The sequence below is a fragment of the Adiantum capillus-veneris genome, chromosome 3 (genome assembly GCF_014529385.1).
Source record: "Adiantum capillus-veneris isolate H3 chromosome 3, ASM1452938v2, whole genome shotgun sequence".
NCBI classification, from domain to species: Eukaryota; Viridiplantae; Streptophyta; class Polypodiopsida; order Polypodiales; family Pteridaceae; genus Adiantum; species Adiantum capillus-veneris.
Window position 1 is genome coordinate 141,655,810 of NC_140933.1, and position 25,855 is coordinate 141,681,664.

A 25,855-nucleotide genomic window follows, 5' to 3' on the forward strand; every position below is an offset into this window, starting at 1 on the left:
GAAAAACAAGTTTGGACTGCATCAAGACTCAATTCAAATATAGTTAGATACAAACCCTTTGGAATAGTTTCTAGATAGAAATTGTTCTACTAGAGTGGTCATGCGGCCTGAAAATTGAGTATCCATGTCATGAGGCTTGAACTTAAGTTTGAGCGTGATGAGTTCTACTAGAGTTCTCATGAGGCTTGAAATTTTATTTTTTGTGTCATGAGGCTCGAACTTAGATTCTAGCCGCGAATCTTGAGACTATATTTTCAACTAAAACAAGTTATATTTGAGTACTCATGAGGCTTGAAAACTAAGTATTCACGTCATGAGGCTCGAACTTAAGTTCGAACCCTGAAACTAGAGACGAAATGCTCAACTAAAACAAGTCATTTTTGAGTGATCATGAGGCTTGAAAAATAAACATCCATGTTATGAGGCTCGAACTTAAGTTTGATCCTCAAAGCTAGAGACTAAATGCTCGACTAAAATAAGGTATATCATGCTCAAGATGCTTGAGAACTATCCAGGTCATGAGGGTTAAACTTTAATTCAAATCCAAGAGGAATAGAATAAATGCTCGACTACTTTGAAAGAGTTTTGCAAGAGTCTTTGTTTCAAGAAGCATGAGAGAGAGAGAGAGAGAGAGAGAGAGAGAGAGCGAGAGGGAGAGGAAGAGGGAGAGGGAGAGAGAGAGAGGGAGATAAGAGAGATCATACCTTGAGCTACTTATGCCCTCAAAAAAATTAAGGGCACGAGTGTCACTGCCTTTGTAGGATGTGGCAATCGTGGATGCCAGTTGCAAGCATGCATGCATGCACTTGCTCAATATTTATCTTCTGTTGTCCATGCAGTATCCTCGCCACCTACTTCCCAAGTGGCCCTCTTTCCCATATGATGTACCTGCATTCAGGCACATACCATACAGATTGCATGGATAGAAGCTTCTCAATTGCCTTCACAACAGGTACCAAGCAAGCAATCTCTTCCTCCTAGAGTTCTCATGAGGATTTATAATTGAGTCTCAAGGGCATGAGGGTCAAGGGCCTCATGAGTCATAGATGTTTAAATTTGGATTTCAACTTGAAAATTTTTTGCATGTGTCTCTAGCCCATGAGAGTCAAATCTCATGATATAGGACTCTTGTAGATGGATTCTAGCTTGGAAGAGTCCTACTAGAGTGTTCACGATGTTTACAAATTGAGTCCTTCGATGATAAGACAAAAAAACAATTTTGGACCGCACAAAGACTCAATTCAAATCTTGTGAGATACAAACCCTTCGGGATAGTTTCTAGATAGAAATTGTTCTACTAGAGTGGTCGTGGGGCCTGAAAATTGAGTGTCTGTGTCCTGAGATTTGAACTTAGGTTTGAGCCTGATGAGTTCTACTAGAGTGCTCATGAAGCTTGAAAATTGAGTTTTCGTGTCATGGCTCGAGCTTAAGTTCGATCCTTGAATCTTGAGGCTAGATTTGTAACTAAAACAAGTTATAATTGAGTACTCATAAGGCTTGAAAACTAAGCATTCGGGTCATGAGGCTCGAACTTAAGTTCGAGCCCCGAAACTAGAGACTAAATGCTCAACTAAAACAAGTCATGTTTGAGTGCTTAGGAGGCTTGAAAAATAAGCATCCATGTCATATGGCTCGAACTTAAGTTCGAGTCTTGAAGCTAGAGTCTAAATGCTCAACTAAAATAAGGTATATCGTGCTCAAGACGCATGAAAACTATCCAAGTCATGAGGGGTCGAACTTTAGTTCAAACTCAAGAGGAATTATAGAATAAATACTCGACTACTTAGAAAGAATTTTGCAAGAGTCTTTGTGTCAAGAAGCATGAGAGAGAGAGAGAGAGAGAGAGAGAGAGAGAGAGAGAGAGAGGAGATATCATATCTTTAGCTACTTATACCCTCAAACAAATTAAGGGCACGAGTGTCACTGAAGTGTGGATGACAGTTGCAGGAATGCATGCATGCTCTTGCGCAATATTTTTCTTATGTTGTCCATGTAGTATCCTCGTCACCTACTTCCCAGGAGGCCCTCTTTTCCATATGATGTACCTGCATTCAGGCGCATACCACACAGATTCCATAGATGGAAGCTTCTTGATTGCCTCCACGACAAGTATCAGGCAAGCAAGCTCTTCCTCGCTCGTAAACTTAGTGGTAAATGGCCATGTAGACTGTGCACCCAAGTCAATGATTTTCGCACCTGCATGTCACGTGCATTTTCTTATACTGCATCAACACACATTAAAAGAAAGTCTTTACGTCGAGCCAGTAATCTATAGCCCAAGTCTTTCTACGTTCGACACTCGATTGTTGCAGAATAGGGAGCAAGTGTTGGCCATCTTGTGCTTCATGCTACAGAAGTAGGCGTATGGAGGCAATTGGTGCTTTTTGAGGCGACCACGGAAATTTCTTGCAGGCAATCAGGGCCTTTTGGGGCAGAGCGAGAGGTAGAGGGTGGCAGTAGGGGAAAGAGTACGCGTAGCAGCAATTGCAAATAGTGCATGGCTAGAACTCGATTTCTATGTAGGTGGATGTGCATCTTCTTGTTTATATACACACAGGGCCCTTGAGAGCGGAAGTTCTGAGTGCACTGCAGGTTTGGTACCAAAGCTCAAGATGAAGCAAATCTTTCTCATGGAGCAGACGAAAAAAATCATGGCTCCTCCCTGATGCAATGTTGAGTTCATGCAGTAGCTCATGGCGGGGCCAAGGCATGGCACTTGATGGTGCTTCCTGATCATGCCTTAGCCAAGTTCAGGGCAAACTCACAACAGAGCAGCGAGAGGCATGCTGACATGTCACAATAGAGGAGCGAGAGGCATGCCGGCTGATGTGAGGCGGACTGAAGAAGGGGCAAGGCGCGAAAGCAATGCAGCTGACGCAGGTACTATGGCGGGCGAGTCGTGAACAATGGCTCGATTATGGATGGTGCTGACATAAGTGACCAGATTATCTCCGGCGCGGATCACTTAATTCTACTGCTGCAACAAAGGTTTTCTTGAGTGGGTGACAGAGGCCACTATGATGTGAGCAGTGGATGGCAGGCTCAAGGGCGCATAGGAGCTCATGGTGCTTCAGGATCATGGCGAGGTCACAGAAGAGCAGCGAGAGGCATGCTGACATGGCACAATAGCGAGCAAGAGGCATGGCAGCTGATGTGATGTTTAGTTGTTGCAGTGGACGGCTTCAAGATCTTGCCTTCACCTGTTTCATGGCGAACTCACAGCAAAGCAGCAAGTGGCATGGCGAGCTCAGGCGAATAGCAGAGAACGTCATCGTCACTTTCAAATTTCAAAATTAACATTGGGTTTCAAATTTAACGGAGAAATCTAACGTTCCCGTCAATTTAGACGGACTTACCCAATGATTGAAGGTGTGGGTAGTTTCCTCAGTGCCTCCTCAAGCTTTCTCGAACTAAAGCATGAGCCTTAACAAAGCTCCCCTAGGGTAAGTGTCCTGAAAAAAGGACGGGTCCTGGAGACGGCCGGTTCTACTATCAATAAAGCATGCCATTCGTGCTCCATTAAGCGTACACCCATGAGTGTATTCTTGGAGTAGCTCGGCTGATGCACCATCTAACGGTTGGGCAGGGAGCGAGTTCGAATGGCATCACCGACTTGGTCTTTTGTTGGGGCAAGGTGAGTCCTTAAAATGGGACCTAAATTTTTTACATTGCGAGATACAAAAGGCTGTTGCAATTAATACGTGTTGAACGAAAACCCTCAAGATTTGTTTCCTTGCTCGACGACCTCTTGAGCTACACGCTGCATTCTTCCAACCTCAAAATTTTGCAGCATATCCTAAGATTTCCCCCCGGCATTTTTAGTGTCCTTACGATGGAGCTTTTTCCCTATAGACTTGTCAAAAGTGATTCTAAAGGGCTATGTAGTTACAAATTGACGTACCCATAGGTTGGCTTTGTAGCTCTGTGAAATAATCCGTCTCCTCAGGTCAAGCTAGGGGGTGGTTGAACCTAACGTTGTCATCAATTTAGACGGACTTAGCCAATGACTAAGGGTGTGGGTAGTTTGTTAGTGCCTCCTCAAGCTTGCTCGAACTAAAGCTTGAGCCTTGATTCTAAAGGGCTATGTAGTTACATCATGACGTACCCATAGGTTGGCTTTGTAGCTCAGTGAAATAATCCGTCTCCTCAGGTCAAGCTAGGGGGTGGTTGAACCACCCTCCACAATAGATAATTGCATCCAAACCTATCATAGCTAGTCAAAAGGAGTCTTCAACCGGCTCGAGGCTCCCAATTTAGGTGCTCTATGTAGGACTGTAGCATTTAGATGATACACAACAATGATATTATGGACATGCATATCTGGGCTAAGAGGCCTTTCCAAAGCTGGGAAGGCCCTACTAAAGCTCGAGCCTTAACAATGCTCCCCCATAGACCCGTCAAAAGTGATTATAAAGGGCTCTATAGTTACAACATGATGTACCCATAGGTTGGCTTTGTAGCTCCATGATATCAACCATCTCCTCAAGTCAAGCTAGGGGGTGGTTGAACCACCCTCCACAATAACTCATCGCATCCAAACCTATCATAGCTATTCAAATGGAGTCTTCAACCAGCTCGAGGCTCATAATTTAGGTGCTCTGTGTTGGACTATAGCATTTGGATCATACACAAAAATGATATTATGGGCATGCATATCTCTACTAAGAGGCCTTTCCAAAGCTGGGAAGGCCCTACACATAGTCGGCTCTGTGGGAGGTGTTCTAACAATTGTAAAAGAAGTATCAAATCCTAAGGTAAGGGGGCCAATATTGTGACGACCCCCATTACTAGTGTTAGTAAGATATATATTATTGCACCAACTCTCCAGGCCTACAAACAAAACACTAGTGGAGTGGTCTATGCGTTACTACTACGCGATACTCCATTCATGACAATCATCTCAAAGGAGTATTCACGAAGCAGACAAACTAGACGAAATAGGAATACACCTTTTGTATATAAAAGTGCTTAATCTCCATTCTACTCCGATAATATTAGCCTCAGCACCTTAGTTATGTACCAGAAGTGTGTTTTTACAGTTTCTCATCATACATTCTAAACTATGACCTTAAAAAAATAGCATCAGCTTTTATGAAATGTGTGTGGCATACCTAGCTAGGTGTTGTTGGGGCAAAGGATCACCATGTTGATAGGAGGGCATGTGGTCCCTTTCCACTCAAATGATGTGCAATGCCTCTCAAGTGGAAGCTCATGAGTCTGAATTAATTTCTTACATTAAGAATCTCTAAAATCTCTCACAAATTTCATCTTGTTTTTAGTTCATTTCATTTTTCTTATAGTTTTCTATTTTGGATGTTTTAGCTAAAACTCAAGTACCAACTAGAATCTTTAAATTGTGGGTGGAACTTGTGTCAAGACAAGGGTCAAACCTAAGGACTAGGGTGGTCATGGACTTCGGTCAGGGCCCGGGCTAGACAGTGTGGACAAGGGATCCGTCTAGGGCAAGGGGCTAGGAGCCCGCCTATATTATGGGGGGTTGGGAGGAGGATACTGGGTCTAGATTTCCCTAGTTCTTATACTGGTATCAGAGCCACTCGTTTTTGGGACACAGGCATGGAGAGCCAGCCGTTTTTGGCTTTTGCATGTGCATGAGGCGTGGAGGCGTGGGGAAGAGCCCTACTCAGGCGAGCACCGTGGGCAGGGCCTCTTGAGGCAAGGAGGGATGGACTATCGACCTCCACCATAAGCTGCACTGTCGGGCTCGACGGATGCGCGCTGCCATTTGCTGCAACAACCGTCACTGGAGCTATCCTCGCAGAGCACTATACGCGCCATCATCTCCTTGCCAAGTCCTTGCGGCACTATCGGGCGCCATAGCCGACTGCCAGCGTTGGTTTTTCCACCAAAAATCCCGAAGGACTTTGGCCTTGGGCATTCTCCTCAAAGTTTTTGAGCAAGGGTGCATGCCCACCCCACACACACCCGTACACAATTCTTTCCTGGTTGTCGACCAAGGTGCGACCTAACCTCGTCCACAAAGGGCCGGGACATTCTTCAACAGGACATCACAAGCAAGGGTGCATGCCCACCCGACACACACCCATACACAGTTCTTTCCCGGTTGTTGACCAAGGTGCGACCTAACCTCGTCCACAAAGGGACGGGACATTCTTCGACAGGCCATCAATTTACTGGAGATTCTCCAAAATTGCAAAAATTGTAGAAGTGCGTCGAGGTTAGTTTACAACGGTTTTGAGATTTTCAAACAAGTATCCATCACCACTTGTTTCTTTGGAAGGTCAAGTCGACTGCGACGAGTTCAAGCGATGTAAGTGAACGGGTTGACTAAATATTTGACGACCAACGTAATCAGCACAGATAATTATCGTTTGCAGTGCATACTACGGCTAGTAGCTACGAGCTTGTTTGCAATCCGAGGTATTGTTTTCTCTTTTGTTCGCACAACAAGTTTTTGCCATGAATGCGGAAGTTGATGATCAACATATATTTGATTTTGAATACTTGGAATCTGCTCCACATGTGGATGTCATGGGGCCGGATATTCTCACCGAGGGTACCTTCGTGGCAACAGGGATGGATGATGCAAACCCAGGTGATCTATTTATGTCCCCTCCCCCTCAGAGCGTGTTTGATATTCTAGAAGATGACAGTAACTTGCCCGATGCCTGGGAGTTTGTCACTCGACAGGACTGGCAGACTTTTGATGCTCGATTTCACAAGTTAGATGTACGGGTCCAAATATTGGTTACGCAAGTGGAAAATCTCACACAATTAATTTACAAAATGCTACCAGAATCAGCCTCCCAGTTTCCAGCAGCCGAAAGGGTTGTCAATCCACCAGTTATGACCAAAGAGGTCCACCATGTCCAAAATAATTCGGTTGTAGAAACAAATCTGGTCACGACCAACATGGTCAGGAAGCGACTATCACAATCCGACTTTCAACGTGCAAAAAGTCAAAACTTATGCTTTATTTGCTTAGGAACGCATTAAAAAATAAAGTGTCCACATGTCTGACAACGTCAGCATGATGCATTAGTTGGCGATTCAACATAAACTCCAGTTTTGGTGCAGGGCACAGTAGTTATATGTCTTCATACGTGCATGTGGTTTTCAGAGTATTGTCCATTTTTTGGCATTGGGTAGTTTTATGCACCAATTTCTTTTCTGAAATAATCATTTTTGGTACGCCCCGTTTCATCATCTCGGTGTATATGATCCACCAACAACATTATAAGATGCATACAATATCTATGCAATAGGGTGTACGTGTCACAATATGATTTGTTGTGAACCGTCAAATGCTTAACCAATTCCATGTGCAACATGGTTTCTAAATTTATTTCATCAAATCACTACCAGTCCAATCGGTGCAAGGCATTTCTGTTATTAACTTTTACGATAGCCACGGGCTTCCACTTTTGTATGCAAGGCATGTTACCCAGGTGGTATACAGTACGCTCTCACACAGTCACTATGTCAAGGACAATATTAGTTATGAATCATTTTGGATTGTTTAGGTTGCTCTCCAAACACAACACCACTAAAATGAACCTAAAACTTGGACTTAATTCAAAGGAAACGTGCTATCATTAAGTCAAAATGGTGTCGTCACAACCACATACCTAATAAGTCAGTAAAAGGGCCAGGGCCAAGGGCCAATGATAAGCCATATTTAAGTCATTTTCGTACAGTCACGATTCGCTACACGATAAGGACAGCAAGGTGTGACTTATGTTTCTGTTACATCTCTCAAAGCCAGATTACTGCATGCTTCAAAAAATACAGGCAGTAACTTAAGGAAATTTTCTCAGCCCAGCATGCTCTCTTTCTCTCTCTTTCTTATTTCTCTCAAAGAATATTTGCATACTTTCTAAGAAGCTTTTGCTACATGTTTCACTAGTGAGTCCTCCTGAGCCAAGATGCTCTAACTCTCAGCTAGAAATTGGGCAAGATTCCATCCACAGTAGTCTTCATCGGTTTGACAATTGAACACTAATTTCCATCAGCTCTATGAGACACACACGCTGGCTAAGATCCATTGTTAAATCTAGGGTAAGACCCACTTGTTGGTATTCCTTGGATGATTGTCCTCAAGATCGAACAGCTCTACCCAGTGGAGTACACATTGACGTTAATTGAGAAGCAAGCGTCTTGTCATTACGGATGTTTAGCGTGTCATTTTTGCACTACATTTTTTTAGTGCGACGCTCAAGTGAGTTTTTGATAATCTTAAACTCACATCAGCTGATCTCTACCACGGAGTATAGATGTAGCAGTAGGCTGAGATAGCATGGCTGTCCATAAGAGCTAACCATTTCACTTGGGTGGATATCGGGCTCCCTCTATAGCACTACAAATTTCCTATGGACATACTGTTTTTGGATAAGACCTGGCCAGTGATTGCTACATCTCCCCATAGGCATTGAGGATCACAGCTTGATCTATTCTCGTTATACTTTCAAGGAAAGTAGCCCGCAATATAGCATGCGGTAGTGGACGAATTCAAATTCTCCAGTTTATTCCAATCATTTTGTACACGGTTGACTATGTTGGTCACTGTTACCTGCTAGTTGAGCAGTTTCTACAAAGAGTCTTACCAAGGGATTTGACTACATAGATTCTAATTCCCAGGCTTGGATTACAAAGGCAACACCAAGGGTTCCCAGTGCAATGTTGTTTGTTTTTTTCAAGTAGGGGATGTACTCCTCTCCACTTGAATACGGGTAAGTGAACATTACGTTCAAATCTCCACGTACGCATCTATTGATTTGGTGTTATTCCATTTTTAGTATGCTTTGCTTGGGTTTTTCAAGACGTATAAGTACGCTTGAATGTTACAGAGCCATGCCAAGGGCATGTCAGCAGATAGTATTTTGGGCCAAGTGTCCAATCTATCTTTCTGCCTTATGCTGTTACGAACCTACTTGTAGGGTTCAATTTGGCACATGTTGTCACATGGGATAAAACATGGTCTAGGAACTCAAGGAGTTCGGTTTAGCCAGTCTGGAGCAATGATAATGAGGGTCCCTCTCACTCCCATCACGGAGTGTTCATAGTTTCCTCCACACACAAGTACATCTTGTACTTGATAGATGTCGTTTTTTCGGCCATCCTTATTTGAGACATATTCCACATGTGGAGAATATGATTCTCTGGGACTGACACTGGTGCCCGATTTTTAATGATGTGTCGCGACGAAGTCCCTACGTGCTGGTCGCATCCATTTACTAGACCATTTGGAGCACACCGCATCAGGAACAATTTCAGTGGCCAGAAATTTGTCGGATACTAAGTACAGACTTGTTGTGATTACAAGTGCTATGAAACCACCTTAACGGAGGGTCGTTTCTACATATAGCAAAGTATGCTATGTTCATGAGAATGTCTCATGGTTGGTACCTAAGTGTGACTGGGTTGTCACATTCTATTATGGTCCAACTTTTGTTGCAAGACTTTCATGTATGTATCGTGGAAAGTCTCATCATGAAATTGAGGTTGGGATAAGCACCTCACTCTTACTGCTGCTATTCATCTCGGGTTAGATGGGCAGCTTACAAGTATTTCTTTTGCTAAAGGATTTGCTAAGAGCATACGTTAGCACAATGCATTTCTGAATAGGTGATTTTCTCCCTATTCTAGAATTTGCTTAAAACTTTGAACACCTATTGTGGTGGGGTTGGATATTGGTTCAATAGTTTCATAAGTTAGGGACTTACCAGGTGTGCTGACAAAGTATGTTGGCAAGTAACCTTCATTAGGGATGAACATGTAGTTCTTTGTGTTCCAAATTATTCAGAAGTCTGACAAGAGGACACTCCCTATTCTATCCCTCAGTAGCTTTTCAAACTTTTCAAGATACTCACGCGAGTAGGAAATCTAGCTCACAACTACATGGAACGTTATGCCAAGGTTTTCTTGCATTATTCTAGTACCTTCAAAAGATCTAAAAACTGGTTATGCCTTTGGATAACTCTTAATTGTGGTTACTCCTTTCAAGTACTGAAGTAAGTTACAAATTGAGTTACCAGTTTGATACAAGTGGTTGCAAAAGGACAACAATGTTGAAAATCAAGATATTGCTCTTGGTTTCATTGAACCTCCTCACTGCACCAGTTATCAAACATACAGACAACTAGCCCATGTATGTGACATCAATAAGGAAAACATCCGTATTCTTAAGAAGATATTACTACTTGTGTTTTCGAGGAAGAAAACTCTTCCTTAAGGGGGGAATAATGTCAGGACAAGCGTCAACCTAAGGACTAGGGTGGTCATGGACTTCGTCCAGGGGCCAGGCTAGACAGTGTGGACAGGGGATCCGTCTAGGGCAAGGGGCTAGGATCCCACCTATATTATGGGGGTTTGTGAGGAGGATCCCGGGTCTAGCTTTCCCTAGTCCGTATAACTTGAAGCCTCGATCTCTAGCTTGAGCCTTTCCAATAGAGTGTACAAGAGAAGTGCTATAGCTTTTGTGAGGGAGTAATCACTTACCTAACTAGGTATTATTGGGGCAATTAACCTTGGAGCTGATGGGGGGTCAGTAGCCCCTTAGCCTCCAATGCACATAGGTAGCATATGGTTTCTCTCAAGAATCTCCTAATGTTTAGTAGCATATGGCAAAACATGATAGAAAATACCTTCTTTCCTACAAGTGTCTATTGCTACCTCTTGCCAATTTGTAAATGAAACTTGCTTGTGAGTTTTAAGTTGTTGCTCTTGTAGTGAGTGTTCTAGCTAGCTTAAGTTTCAGCATTTCACCTTGACTACAAATCAAGGTTTAGCATTTTCTCTTGTATAATAATTATTCATTGAGATCTACAAATAAAGAAAAAGCCCCTATTCTTTCATTGTGCGACATAAAATAGAAATTCTTTCTCTATCACAAACTAGCACATTCCAAGATTGAGTTTTGCAGGACAACTAGACCATGCTTTCAAAGAAGTGAACATGGTAGTCCCCCACAAATTAGACTTCTACTTGTAGAACAAGGCAAAGCTACCTTCACTTTACAAGTAAAAAATAAATCTTTTCTATTTCATTGTGGATACTCTTAATCCCCATTCAAACATTAACTCCAAGTTCTCTATATACTCATGATTCCTAGCACAATGCAACTTCTGTGAGTTAGTAGATTTGGACACCCAAAAATTGATGATGATGCAACCTAGCAAAGTTGAAACCAATGGTTGATGATGATGCAACCTAGCATAATGCAAACTCTACTCTATAACTTGACAATAATGGTTGACAATACCACAACCTAACACAATGCAACTACCACTCAAGAACTTGGTTCACAAACATTTGTCCCAAAAATACACATTTTTTCCAAAATTCCTAAATATGTGTTCTCTAATCTCTCTAATAGATTAGTAAGATTCAATTAGCTTTAAGAAGGATATATGTGTGTGTGTGTGTGTGTGCGCGCACTATCTCTTACTCTAATCTCTCTAATAGATTAGTAAGATTCAATTAGCTTTAAGAAGGATATGTGTGTGTGTGTGCGCACTATCTCTTACCCTAATCTCTCTAATAAATTAGTAAGATTCAATTAGCTTTAGGAATTATGTGTGTGTGTTATCTCTTACTCTAATGTCTCTAGTAGATTAGTAAGATTCAATTAACTCTAGGAATGATGTGTGTGTGTTATTCTTACTCTAATCTCTCTAATAGATTGGTAAGATTCAAATTAGCTTTAGAAAAGGATGTGAGTGTGTTCTCTTCTACTCTAAGCTTTCTAATGGATTAATAAGATTCAATTCACTTTAGAAAAGATGTGTGTGTATGTTTTCTCTTACTCTAATCTCTCTAAGTATACCTACTCTCTCTAGTTAGTACATTTTCACTATTAACTTATGCATAGTTAACTAAAAGTTAATACATAAGAGTACTCATCACACTCTTATTATGCATGATGAAATTCTTATTCACCAATTTTTTTGTCAATTAGATTAATTAGTACTTTGAATAATACTAAAATTGATTTAGTTGAAGTATAGAAATTGAAGTTAGAATTGGATTAGAAATGTCATGCATAAAAGTAATGCATTCCTAAACTTTCACTCGTAGTTTACACACTTAATTTTTGATTAATCAAGATTAGTAAATATTTTGATGTATAGAAATTAGATGTAGAACAACAACACTAAGTGTGAATCTGAGTTGGCGAGGGTTCAAATTACAGACTCTCTTTGGAAAATTTTAGTAAAGTAATATTCAAGAAAAATAACAAGGTTACTTATATGTAAAAATGATCTTAGATTTCAAGGAGATTGCTAGGAAAATTGACCAATTTAAAGTTCTAAATGTATAACGTAAGTGTAGCACAAAAAAATGGCTCTAAAGCATGCTCGAACCCAAGGCGCTAATGATCATGAAGCCGGTACAAGTAACGGGGGAACTCCTGCGGAACATGCTATGTCTCCACCAATCGAATCAATTGGAGCTATGGTATAGGTTAGTATTGCAGTTTCAAGTTATGCATCATTGCATATGCGAGACCATATAAATATATTATTTACCTTATGAAAAGAAACCACGGACCGAAACCAAGGGATTTAACCCCAAGAAACTCGGCATATGTTTGACAAGTAGGAAAGAATGTCTGGTTAAACTGCTTGCTATAGGAAAGAATGTTTGTCCAAAACCTTCGGTATAGTTTCTCTCAAGTCTCTTTACTTATTAGCGCTGGCAGTTGTCGAGGCGTGAGATGACGCCTAGGATGGCACTGCTGATGCTATGGCCCGGGGGATTCACTAGTAGTACTAGGAAGATGTCACCTACGTGCACCAAAACTATGATTTTACCCCCTATATACGGGACCCTCCTTTGTAAAATCTACCTTTTAGGCCTTATAAACCCCCCCCCTATTGTACACTCTGCACGTGACATCATATGGTAATCCTTAGTGAAGACCTCGGGTGCTGTGGTGGGAGTACACCCAGATTAGTCCAGCTGGATACTGCACTTTTATTTTGCCGTGGCATGAGGACGACGCCCAGATTGACACCGTTGTCCAGATTAGCACAACGAGTACTTGTCGAGCGATATGGGACGCTCATGATGACAAGGGTTTTAATAAATAATGTATATACCGATCGGACATAATAGCATCAGTAGAGATTCTTAAGTGAACCTAATCCAAGGGTTGTTGGTTTAAAATTGAACAACTTCTTGTTTGATTATTGTTTGTAATACTATTTGAAAGGCTGTTTTAACGAACAAATATCATAAATAAAGTAAAGGAATATGTATGTTTACACAGTGTGGTAGTAATTAGATAACAAAAAAAGGATGAGTGCGGTGTGGAAAGTGGGAGAATGATACCATGAGGGTATCATTATATGGAGGGGTGGACCCGATAGTCAGGTAACTTTCCAACGCTAGAAATTGTTTTTTTTAATAGTCATAAATCTTAAAAGAGACAAACCTTGGCGGCTGTGCTTCTGAAACATGGGGGAAAAAGCGCACAGGTTGGTCACTCTAAGATTTATACCTTTAGGTATAATTGCTTATAGATAGTTTCTAGATAGGGTTATGGTGGTCACGCTCTGCCATAGCGAGATAGGACCAATCCTTCACTAACGGTTCATGCTTGTGGATACATAGTAGCTAAGCCATTGGTTTTTCTTTCTCAGGATTGGAGACCTATCAAAGGTGCTCCGCTCCTCTTGACAAGGGGTAGTGATCTCACAGATTGAAATCATTTGGATGGGAATTATGTCGTAGCCATCCTCATTGCAAAATTGAGTAGGCATAGATATATTCACACATACATCCATTGTCGCTATAATTTGAGTCCATTCGAATGTCTCAAACAAATGCTCTAGAAAGGGTTCAGGTACATAGGCTTTGTCTGTGCAGTTCCCTTTCTAGGATACATTCTTCTCGTCTTGAGATTCCATTTTCTGAAGCTTCACACATCCAAATAGGAGTATCTTTGTTTAACCACGATGGAAGCTTAGTTTCAGCCGAAGAGAAACTCTTGGATGGGTGTTTTCAAGACATCTCTATAAGTGTGATCTTTTAGGTTTACTCTTGTTATAGATCCCACTTGCTTGAAGTACAAATAATTGTTTCCCCAATCTTGGATAAGCTATACCTGTCGCATGAAAGGTCTTCCCAATATGATTTCATACTCGAGTTTTTTTCTAAAGTCTACTATGGCAAAAGTGTGTTGATATTCAATTCCACAAGAATTGACTATCAATTTTTCAAGGAGCCCTAATGGTCTCTCAATGTGCGCGTCAGCCAATTGAAATTTCTTTCGAGTTTGTCTAATGGCTTGTTGTCCCCAGGATTCCCATACTGCTTTAGTGGCTATGGCTATGCCTGCTCCACTATCCAGTATTGCCATGGTTTCAATGTCATTATATTTCACTGGGAGGGTGGTGTTTCCTTCTTCCCCTTCATAATATTCTTCGATTTTGTTCATGGGAATAGATCGAATCTCTTTGTTGTCCATTTCGTTTTTCAAATTTCCCAATTTTTTGAGATTAGCCCCATTATCTCCACCTTCTCTAGGGTTTTCTGTAGATCATTCCATAAATATGGTTTGAGTTTTAACAATTTTCCCAAGGTAAGAGTGCATTGGATGGGTCTAGACATGATTGAATGAATGTTGTCTACTTCTAGGGTCTGTTCAACTCTTTTTACTTGAATGGTCTTACACACTATGGATTCATCTTCGTTATCTCCCAAGTAAAAAGGTAATGTTTTCAAGGTCAATGGTTTTGACATTCCTGAAGCTTCAAATCCTCAATCCTCGTACAAGGATTGTACATCCATGTTTATATTAGAAGGTAGGTTATCCAACCAGACTTCCTCTATAGGAGATGACTTTAAAGTTAGGCTCCCATCATTGATCTCTCTCACTATTTCCCATAAGTGTCCTAGCCAGTCCATCTAAGGCATCTTTGTTGTCAGCCACTATAAGCTTTGGTTCTTTTGTTTCAAGGTGGGATTTTGCCACCACATCGGATTTTTCTTTAGTGTCTCTTACCACAGGCTCTTCAAGTTTTGCAATACTTTCAAGCTTGGGTTTTTGTTTTTCCAGCTTTTCTTGCGTGATTCTTACCAAATTTTGATAAGCTTCCAGCTTAACTACTTCCATGTTTGGAGAAGGATAGCTTTTATATTTGTTTTCCATGTTTCGGCCTGCTTTAAGTCCTGCTTCATAGGCTTCCAAGGCGGCATTAATAGCCTCAAATTTTATCAACCAGAATGGATCCTCCAGATTTCATGGTTGTTTCTTTGAATTCACTTCGTGTTTCTTTTAGCTTTTCTTGGAATAGGTTTTTTTGCTTTGTCCTCAATTTCATCCCATTGTTTTTGTTTTCTCATCTCATATGTTTTGCTTATGCTCCTTTTGATTCTTTGAGAGGAAACTTTTGTATTTTCCGAATCATCAGAGGAGTTGTGTTTCTTTTTCTTGGCTTGGGCTCTAGTGATTTCTTTGATTGGAACAATCGGTTCACTCTTTGATGAGCTACTAGGTATCACTTGGACTACGTTTACTATAGTTTTACCCTTGTTCAAAGGATTTTAAGGACAATCTTTTGGAAAGTGTCCTCCCTTTTTGCAACATTGGATGCAATAGCTTCAACTGGCTTGAGGTTTTTGTCAGGATCTCGACATTCATTTTTCCAGTGATCATCCGCACCACAATTTTGACACTTTCTTGTTCTTGGCTTAATCATGGATCTTATCATGGGAGGTCTGACACCTTGATTAGCTACATAATACATTGGTGCAAGCTCTATTGGAGCACAAGTCACGGTTTTTTCCATTGGTGGTGGATGTGAATTATACCAATCTCCTTCTATCATTATTGTAGATGGACTAGGCTCTGAATAGGGTGTAACAGGCACTAATGCTTGTTCATCTATGACTCCTTTAGAGTGCATGTACTTTACAGGCACTTCATTATGTCCTGGATATGGAGGTTGTTGTCCCAACACAGGTTGAGGTCTTTCCATACCCATTGGTGGTCTTTGAGCTTGGGCCATATTAGGCTTATATATGTACATGGGTTGTCCTTGTGGCCTCATGGGCACGTAACATTCCCATCATACAATGGTCTGGAGTAGCACTGGTGGGTCTCATGGTTGGTCCATTTACCCTCAATCACACACCATTCTTGTGGCTTAATTGGTTATCCCTATTGAGGCATCCCTTGTCCTGGTCCCCTCATAGGTGCTTTTTGCATGTTGTTCATCATGTCATTCATCCTTTTAAGCATACCTTCTATGGCTGAGAGTGGTGCGGTAGAAACCGTTCCCACTTGTGTTGGTTTAGTAGATGTTGTTTTCTTTCTTTGGTTACATCTTCTTCGTTGAAAATATCACAATTGTCTCCTAAGTCAATAGCATCTGACACACACTCTTCTAGGGTTGTATGCTTTTACTATAGAGTATAGCATGAAGTTCTTTGTTTAGCAGTCCCTCTAGAAACAATGATACGAGTTGTTCTTCTGCAGGTATCTCTAGCCCTGGGTATCTGGCAATGTATTGTTTCATTCGAGCTGCACAATTTCTAATAGACTCACCATGCTTCTATTTAAAGCTGTAGATTTCAGCTATCGTATTATGTTTGATCCTAGTTTTGAAACAAGCAGCTACAAATCCTTGAGCTAATGTGTTCAAGTCCATGATTGACCTTGGTGGAATGTTTTGGAACCTTGTCAATGCTTTTCCTTCTAATGTCATTCCAAACCCCTCGAATTGAGTATGGAAATCGTATAAACTTTTTCTCTTAGCACTTTCTTAAAGCTTGCTAAGTGGTCGTATGGATCCCCTGATCCACTGTATTTTTTGACCCATTTCTGAAAATCAGCTGGTCTGACGCGCTTGTTTGGTTCAACTCCCGATCTCCTGGCAGTTGGTCCTATTCCAAGTCCTTCAAACCAGTCTGTTCAAAATAGTGACTCGTGTAGCCGTGGAATGGCCTTAGTGTCACCCGGTTTTCTACGTGATGAGATGATTTTTGGTTTCATTACATTACTCTCAGATGATCTCTCACAGTGTTCATCTCTTGAAATTGTTTCTGGTCCTTGTCCCAATATTCAATCCCGTAAGGAATACCCTTGGTATTTGGTTTGTTCTACCTCCTCAGGAGTCATCATAACAAAGTTGTTGTTATAACAATCCCTAAACAGGTAGGTTGGTAGGTTTGCTGATCCCTTATCTTTGATTTTGAAGATATAGATGATCTTCATGGCCGTTAGTTGTCCTGGTTTGGCATGCCAAGTTCATAAAAGATCTTTTATGTTTCTATCTTCCCAACAATAGACTCCGATCCTAGGATTATCCGTACTAAGCCGTTTCAAAGGCTTCAAATCTACTTGATCGTATCCCTCAAATTCTAAACTTGGTGGTCCTTCTTTTGCTGACATATCTGGGATTAATGTGTTTACCGTAAACCCCCATTTGTCTACCACATCAGGGTTTTCAAATTGTACATATTGAGTTCCACTTCTGTCCATGTATATCTTTTATTGTTTTTTTCCCCTAATCTCTTCTTTGAACTCAATACCATGGTCATCAATGCGAATAGCATACTCCTCGTTAGGGTCCAAGTAAACCTAGGCTCCATGGCGGCTAGCCATGTAAATGAGAGTATATGCTTATAGCACATTGTCGTTCCAATTTTTGAGTGAGTCGAGTAAGAAGACATTTCGGATGTTGAAGTTGAAAAAGTGTCTGAGACTTCTTCAAGAATTGTGTGCAAGAAATTGCTTTGATTCATGATTTCTTCATTGGATACTCTACTGGAGGTTTCTCCAAGTGTGCCCTGATTTCCTAGTACACGACCAGATCTAAGGTTCATATAGTCTTATGAAGCCTTGGATAGAGTACTCACCTTTGGATTGACTTGTCGTCAATTTCCACTTGATTCGATTGTAACTTTTTGTCAAGCCACCGATTCCTCGTCTGCAACCTCATTCCTGTACAAATTTGATCAAGTTAGCTATTCTTCCATAAAGACAATAGAGTTTTTGCTAACTCTCGTGATTGGTCTATGTCTATCACGCCAAATTGAGCTATGGGAGTCAAAATTTGACTTTCAGATTCGACTTTAGCAAAAAAATCAAAGGTTTAATTTGCAACCTAGAAACTCAATAAACATGTACAATTTTTGATCCGATTGAACCCAAAATTGCCCGGTGGCTTTATATTATGTTGGTCTAACACTGTATAAGTTCAAAAGTCAAAATTGATGTCTCTGGATAGCAATAGTAAATAATCGCGATTATTTACTTTTGTCAAATTTTTACACTTTTTTGATTTGTTTGGTAAGTATACAACTTGTTAAAGTCCCTGGACAAGTTTCGACAAGTTTGGACAAATTTTGATCAAGTTTATCAACTATTTTTTGGCCACAGACTCTGATTTCAAGAATCTGGCTTAGGTCTCACTTTTGTGATCCAAATTTCATCAAAATTGATTTGTGAAGTCTAACTTGATATGCTTGACCTTGTGGTATACTCAAATTTGCAAAATTCTCATGTTTTGAAGCAGATGTAAATAATCGCGATTATTCACTCCAACTTTTGTAACTTTTTGCCCCAACTTTGACACAGATCTGTTAAGCACCTCAAGTTAAGGTCACTAGCCAAGTTTCATCAAGTTTGGACAATTTTTGATCAAATGGTCATCAATTACCTGTCCGCAGACTAACTTTACAAATTTGGTCACAATTTTCAATCCAGTGATCCAAATCTTATCAAATTTGGTTTGTGGGCTTATCATAACATGTTAAAACTAGTGGTATGCTGACTTGGTCCAAAAAGTTGAAAAATAGGGTAGATGTAAATAATCGTGATTATTTACTTTTGATAAGTTTTTGCATCTTTTTGATCAACTGAGCATGTACACATGATTATCACATCAATATAAGTCTAGGGATCAATTTTAACAAGTTTGGACAAAATCTTTTCCAAGTTACATCAAAATTCAAAAAGTTAGTACAAACTTTAGTTTTTACCCAGTTTTTTGCGAGTTTGGTGATCCAAATCTCTTGGGCCTTTACAGAAGTTGTTTGTACACAGGCAATGAGTCAATGGTATGAACCTTGGTCAATTTAGAGCAGAAAGATAATAATCACGATTATCAACTTCAGGCTTGAAATGAACACTTTTTTGTAATTTTTTTAAAGACAGTCTTTATATGAGTTGTTTTAAGCCTATGAATCAAGTAAAAACTTAATTTGGCCTAAAATGTCAAGAAAAAGTAAATAACCTGAGTTTTGGACAATTCTTTGAAATTTTTTTCTTGAAGTGTCTTTGAGCTTACCAACCGTTCAACTAACTTTTAAGCTTACTCTCTAGTCGGATTGAGTGGTTTCGAGTCTTTTTGAGCTATTTCTAGCCGTAGACCTAAAATTCTGCAACTTCCATTAACAACTCACACTTGATGCTTTCAGAGAGAGCAATGTTCTGAAATCCACCTCGGATCCTACTTACCCTACTCCTAGATTCTCATGCACTGGGGTTGTGGTAAGTGTCCACAAACACTCGTTTTCTTGTCTTTTATGTTTTTCTGAGCACTGATCTTAAGACTTGTCTTGTCTACCAATCATTCTCAAAATCCTAATCTATTCTACAATCCTAAAATCCTAAAGGCACTTAGCAAGTACGATTACTTCCAAGCTACCTCTACACAACAAAAGATGACAATCTTAAGCTATGCCGTTTCTAAAAGAAAGTTTTGAACTCTAGGCGAACCTAGAGGAAGTTAAAAGATAACTTCACAAGACGCTCGTGTTTTTCCCTAGTTTATGTCTCTTCGATCCCCGGCAGGGGTGCCAAATGTGGGATGCATGTCTAATCTCACCATCCTATCTTATTGCAGTATTAGTGAGAACCACGATTAATTTGTCAATCCATGGGATGCTCAGCAAAGTCTTAAGTACTTCATGACGTAGACCAAGCTCTTCGACAAACAAATGAGATGGGAAAATTTCTTTTTGCAATTTCATTTTCATATTTCTCACATTGCCGGCAAGCATAATCAAGTAGCCGATGCACTCTCAAGACGGCCGAGAGTGAATGCAGTTTCCATAGAAACTCACAATGATCTATCTTCTATGATAGATGAGTAGGCTATTGATCCCAATTTTAGAGATGTGATTTCAGCCTTTGCACTAGGGAAGAAAAAGGAACCATTAACTTTACAAGATGGTTACCTTCTCTATGGCAATAGACTATGCGTTACTAGCTCATTACGTGAGAAAGTAATGTATGAATCTCACGATCCTCCTTATGTAGGGCATAGAAAGATTCAATCTACCCTAAAAGGGATTGAAACATATTTCTATTGGCCTATCATGAAAGCAAACATACAAGAGTATGTATCTAAATGTGTGATATGCCAAAAGATGAAGTTTGATAGAGGGAAGTAACGTGGATTGCTTCAACCTTTGCCAATCCCTAATTCACCGTGGGAGAGCATATCCATGGATTGCCTAAGTCTATCCATGGGAATATGGGAATATGGATGATAGTAGACAGCTTCAGTAACAAGATCATTTTATACCTGTCACAAAGACTATCAAAGCCCATCAAATGGCAACCATTAGGAAATTTCGGAGGTCATTTGGAGGGCCTTCTAAGGAAATGTATTTTTTGCACTCTTTCTCTAGAAACATGGCAAATAGAGGTGGGTCTTTCATGGTAAAAGTTCAAAAAGCGTACTTTAAGTAGATTCTTTACTCTTCTGAACATTTGTTCATAATGATTGAGTGATAATCTTCTTTTCAGTTGCATTGAATGAACCTCGTCAACATGGAGGGAATGAGGCTAATATGGAGGGACGAAGGCGTAGCCGCCTATTCACTTTCCATTAAACCTGCACATTCCTCAAATGGCACAAATGTTACGTAGAAACGAGAAAAATATCACCTTCACATTGATTTGGACAATGAGTACCAACCATTGATTAAGTGTAGTAAAGCAAACACACATATACCTCCCGCATCCATAGACAGGCTCAGAGCTCAGGGAGCTAAACACATAGATATCTGGATGAGAGGCTCTCTCTATCCTAAGAATCCAATTACTAATGCGTCTCCACCGTTTGTCAATCCTACAAGCTTATTGACCTTTGCTGGTGATGGAGAAAAGGGCCTTCTGGGTTATTGTAAATCTCTTACAAGGGAAGCTGAAACTTATAAGGGCATTCTCCAAGCTCAACAATGTGAGATTGTTCGTCTTTCACATTTACATTCTACAGATCAGGTTACCATTTTGCAACACAAAATAGTGGTACAGGAACTGAAAGGAAAGGTACGAAGTTGTCAAATGAAGGACACCATCTTGGGTGGTCGTATCCAAAAGAAGAAATTGCGCAATCTTGAAACATTGCAGGTTGCATCCGGAGGTCTCAAGAAAAGAATCCGAGCATTAAGGTGATGCTTCTTGGTTGGCTAAATTGTGTTAGTTAAGTAATTTTCTTGTTTTTTCAGGTTAAGCATTATTTTCATGTGCCTAAATAGTGTCAGTGAAGTAAATTTTCTGTTATTTACTTATGCATTGTCTTCATGTAGAGATTCAATCTATCTTGACAAGGAAAACATTGACCCCAAAGCCAATATAGGAAAGAGATTGAAGCCACTTATAAGTAGAAGCCTTGTACTAGATATAGTACATGACAAGAAGTTTAAGGTCCTACAACAAAATGTAGTGGATCGCTTTATTTCAGAGAACTCAGTGCCTGCAAAAGAGATACAAGGCACACTTGATTCACTTGGTGTAAGCAAAAGAGGATATGTGGCTATACAAAAATATGTCTCATCCATCTTTGTTAAAAAGGGTATAAAATCCAAACTTTTACCATTAGCCTCAAGTGTTTTGAAAGAGAAGGCTTTAGCTTAACGATGCACAGGGAGAACAACCCTTTCATATTAAAGAAACTTACAGTGGCCATGGAGCAAACATGGCATATGATGAGTTCAATGATATTTTTATGGACCTGCAGATGTTGCAGAAGAGAATGGTGGAGTTTTACAACATCACATTTGAAGAGTCACGAGGGGTATTACATTTTGTGTTAAAACTGAATGAGTGTGATCTTGTTAAAGAGAAAAAGCTAGAGCGTGTTACTATTACTTTAATGAATAGAGCCCTCTCAAAGTGTCCCAATGATGATCCTTTGTATTTTAGTGTTCAATCAAAATCTAACATATGGTGGCTTGGTGCGTTTGAGGTAAGCGAGTTTCTCAGCTAAGCTCAAATGTTCACATCTACTTAAGTCTCATTTATTTTGTGTTGCAGGTAAAGAAATAAGATCATGAGATTCTCTATTGGGTGTTCCATCAAACTAATGTTCCGGAGGTGATTGATCGACAGACTAACCAGGGAGAGGTACTACGTCTAGATGGAAGGGGAGACTTTCAAGTTCAGTGGCATCTTGCAGGTGACCTCAAAACATTAAAGTGCATGTATAATTGTGGAATGGGTGCAATGGCAAAGTCGCCGTTTTTGTTCTGCATGGAGCTTGCAAAGGTCATGGACCCAAAGTGGTGAAGAAAAGCTCCAACACGTCACATTGAGGACCCTGCTTTTCGACCGGTTTTGAAAATACCACTTGTGAATGTCCACATCTATACAATGCATGCCCTTTGTAGAAGTGTGGATAAATTGGTCTACTTATATATCGTGTTTGCTTGAAAAATCAAGAACTCAGTAGAGCGACAAGTGGCCCTGCAGTGCTTAGAATTGGTACTGTCGGATATGGGGCTTCATGGTGGCAATGTGAAAATCTAGCGAGATGAAAAGAGATCAATTGCTGAGAAGGATGTCCATGCAAACCATCCATCGGTGGGGTGAAGGCACGGAGGTTTTTATCTAAACCCCAAGGAATACGAGATCTGAAGATAACAAAACATGGAAAAATATATAACACATCTTATGTTAACAAAGTAGAGTATCAGAGCTGGAAAAAGCTACATATTGCAGCCAAAGATCAAGAACCAACTACTTGTAACGCAAAGGCTGAGGTTTGGCGATCAATAGACATCCTATTTTTGATGTGCAACAAAGATGACTAGTCACAAGGTGATATAAACAAGTTCAAGGAGAATCTCAACCTTCTCAAAAAATCATTCAAAACAGCATGGACAGACACCCAGATTACTCACTACATGGTATTATTGTGTATTTGATTCTCTTTTATGTGTAGCTATGTGAGTGTAAAACATTCTAAGTAATCTATTTTCATATCCAACACATCATTTTCAATCATTTACCATATTTTATACACCCGGCAATATGGAATACCCAAGGGATGGAAAAGTCTCATTACATGGCGAGAAATGCTTATTTCAGGCACACACGACATGGTGGCTCTCGAATCAAGGCTAACAGTTTGAGAGAACTATTTGAATGGTTCTATCGTAGAATCATTCATCGAATGCAGGCAAAAGAAGTCTTGGCCTCTTCAACAACATCAGAAGCCATTAGACATTTACAACAAAAAAAGGTTAAAAGATCAATGGCATACAACAACTCCGGTGCTTGTGAAGGTCAACGAAGGTGGAGAGAGACAATGGTGTATGTGAACCACAAGTGGAGAGAGATACTTTGAGTGGATGACATTGTACAAAAGTTTTGTAATACATGATCTTATACAATTGCTACTTGAAGTGTATCAAGATTTTGAAGGTTCAATTTTGTTTTTTGGCACATCACCCTTGTAACGAATCATGAAATATTTGCCATACTCTAAAAGTTCATCCGGGTTTTGTCTGCCATGAGCTAGTGCCATTGTTGTGCAAGTGTAGTAATACAATCCCCGACCATCTGTATAGCCTGGGCAGTAACCAAAACAATCTTTGTCAAAACACTTTGTCCACAAGAATGACTTTATCTGCACTTTGGGCCAACACGGGTCCACCCAAGAAGCGTGATAGTGTCTTTAATGTGTAAGTTGCTATTGAACCCTCTTGTGACATTCCATTGTGAAAAACTACTATCAGCGACTTGCAAAGCTTTGAAAGGTATTGTTCTAGGGCTGCATCCCTTCCATGATACTCTCGAGTCCGCCGTTGAAGGAAGTTGTCCTTGTCAGCAATCCAAGACTGCACATATCATGTCTGAGTAAGTGACACACAGAGAAAGAGAGAGAGAGAGAGAGAGAGAGAGAGAGAGAGAGAGAGAGAAAGAGAGAGAGAGAGAGAGAGAGAGAGAGAGAGAGAGAGAGTTACCATGAAGCTCTCATCTTGCAGAAAGAGGTTTTCCTGCCACAGGTCTACAGATGTAGTTGACCCCTGACTTGAATGGTTAAACCAATCCTCCACTTCTTTGTGACTTGTTGATGGTCTTAGGCTTTGTCTTATTGCTTGGAAGGTGGCTTCATCCGGTAGCATCTCCTTGTATTTTTCAGCTTTCTCAAAGCATCTTCGGAGGCATTCCATTGGATTGCTGTATGTTTCCATTGCCTCATCATCACTACTATCCTCTGAAACAAATCCACTCTTATCCTCTTGGACTCTGGAAATGATAGCCAGGGAGAAGTCCTCCCTTAAATAAAAGATGCTTTGCACATCATGTAAAAAGATATAGGTCCTGTCTCCAATCCTCTCTGTCTCTCTCTCTCTCCCTTTCTCTCCCTCTTTGTCTATCCAAAACACACACACACACACACACTTATCTAGCTGACAAGTAGTTGGCTAACCCTTTGCTGACAGCTTCCCTTTCTGGTGTGCTAACCTAGAGCTATTATGCTCTAGAAAAATTTCATTGAGTCTCTAGAGAAGACCACATGGAATTGCTCATGGTACCAAATGTCTACCAGATGTATACCACACCCACACACACCCTTGCTTATAAAATATAGGTACTATTTTCTATTTTGGCCCTTCTCCAGTCACTACCTTTGTCTCACTCTATGAGCTGATAGTATCGATTCCTATATCTACGCTATGGCGGAATTCTGGAAGTCCTTGTGGGATCCCTTGGTTTGGTGATACATCCTGGTGTTGCCCGCCCTTCTCAATGATAGTCGCCCATATCTGCTAAACCCAGATCACACGTACTTTACATGAGAAATTAATGATAACCACCCACCCACTCACTCTGTGTGGTTTGGTGCATGCATTATACATCTTAAAAAGATTACATCACTACCTCACTCATAATCTAGTGATTACATACTAAGCTAGTGGTATAGCTGGCAGGGGCTAGTTTTAACTGAAAGCCCATTTGGCATTCAATGCTAAATAATTTATATGGTAGGCAACACACACACACACACACACACACACACACACACACACACACACACACACACACACACACACACACACACACACACACACACACACACACACACACACACGCATGCACTGGAAGTCGAGCGTGCATAATTATAGCACCTTCACTGGTTGGTTCTCACAGAAAAGCGGCCTATCTTTCTTTCCCCTTCTGGCTCGGTTTTGTCCCACGAGCGAAGGCAGGAGAGAGCACACACACATAGACACTAGGTACTCGCATATGCTCACACATACCCGCTTATAACTGAATCTCCCTCTTCTCTTAGTGATAGGATGACGTTTGCTGCTCAAGATACGCAGGCTACGACTCTGTTCATGAACTCATTCTTGCTGAAACGCTGGAGCATACTTTTCACACACACACACACATATGCAAACACACACACAACCTAGAGGATGGTTCAGCTACTGAGGATCTTCCGTGGTGTGTTCTGCCAACATGACCTTCCTATTGGTACATGCAGTCCATATTCGCTATGCTACAACGGAGGCAATTCTGGCCGCAACCAATAGCCACACTTCGACGTCAGCAAAACAGGTAGGTGCCTATGCACCTACTCAAGATGGGTAACATGCTTTGGAAACGGTACAAATTTCTAAT

The 25,855-nt window shown here is 40.6% G+C and overlaps 1 protein-coding gene across 1 annotated transcript in view; it reads left to right on the forward strand.

Annotated features, from left to right (window-relative positions):
• The first annotated feature begins 6,438 nt into the window (after positions 1-6,438).
• Positions 6,439-25,855, forward strand: part of LOC147461821 (uncharacterized) — a 43,487-nt gene continuing 24,070 nt past the window's right edge. Inside the window, exon 1 of the mRNA XM_086506475.1 lies at positions 6,439-6,701. Within this exon, the coding sequence (XP_086362601.1) occupies positions 6,439-6,701 (263 nt within the window). The remainder of the gene's footprint in view (positions 6,702-25,855) is intronic.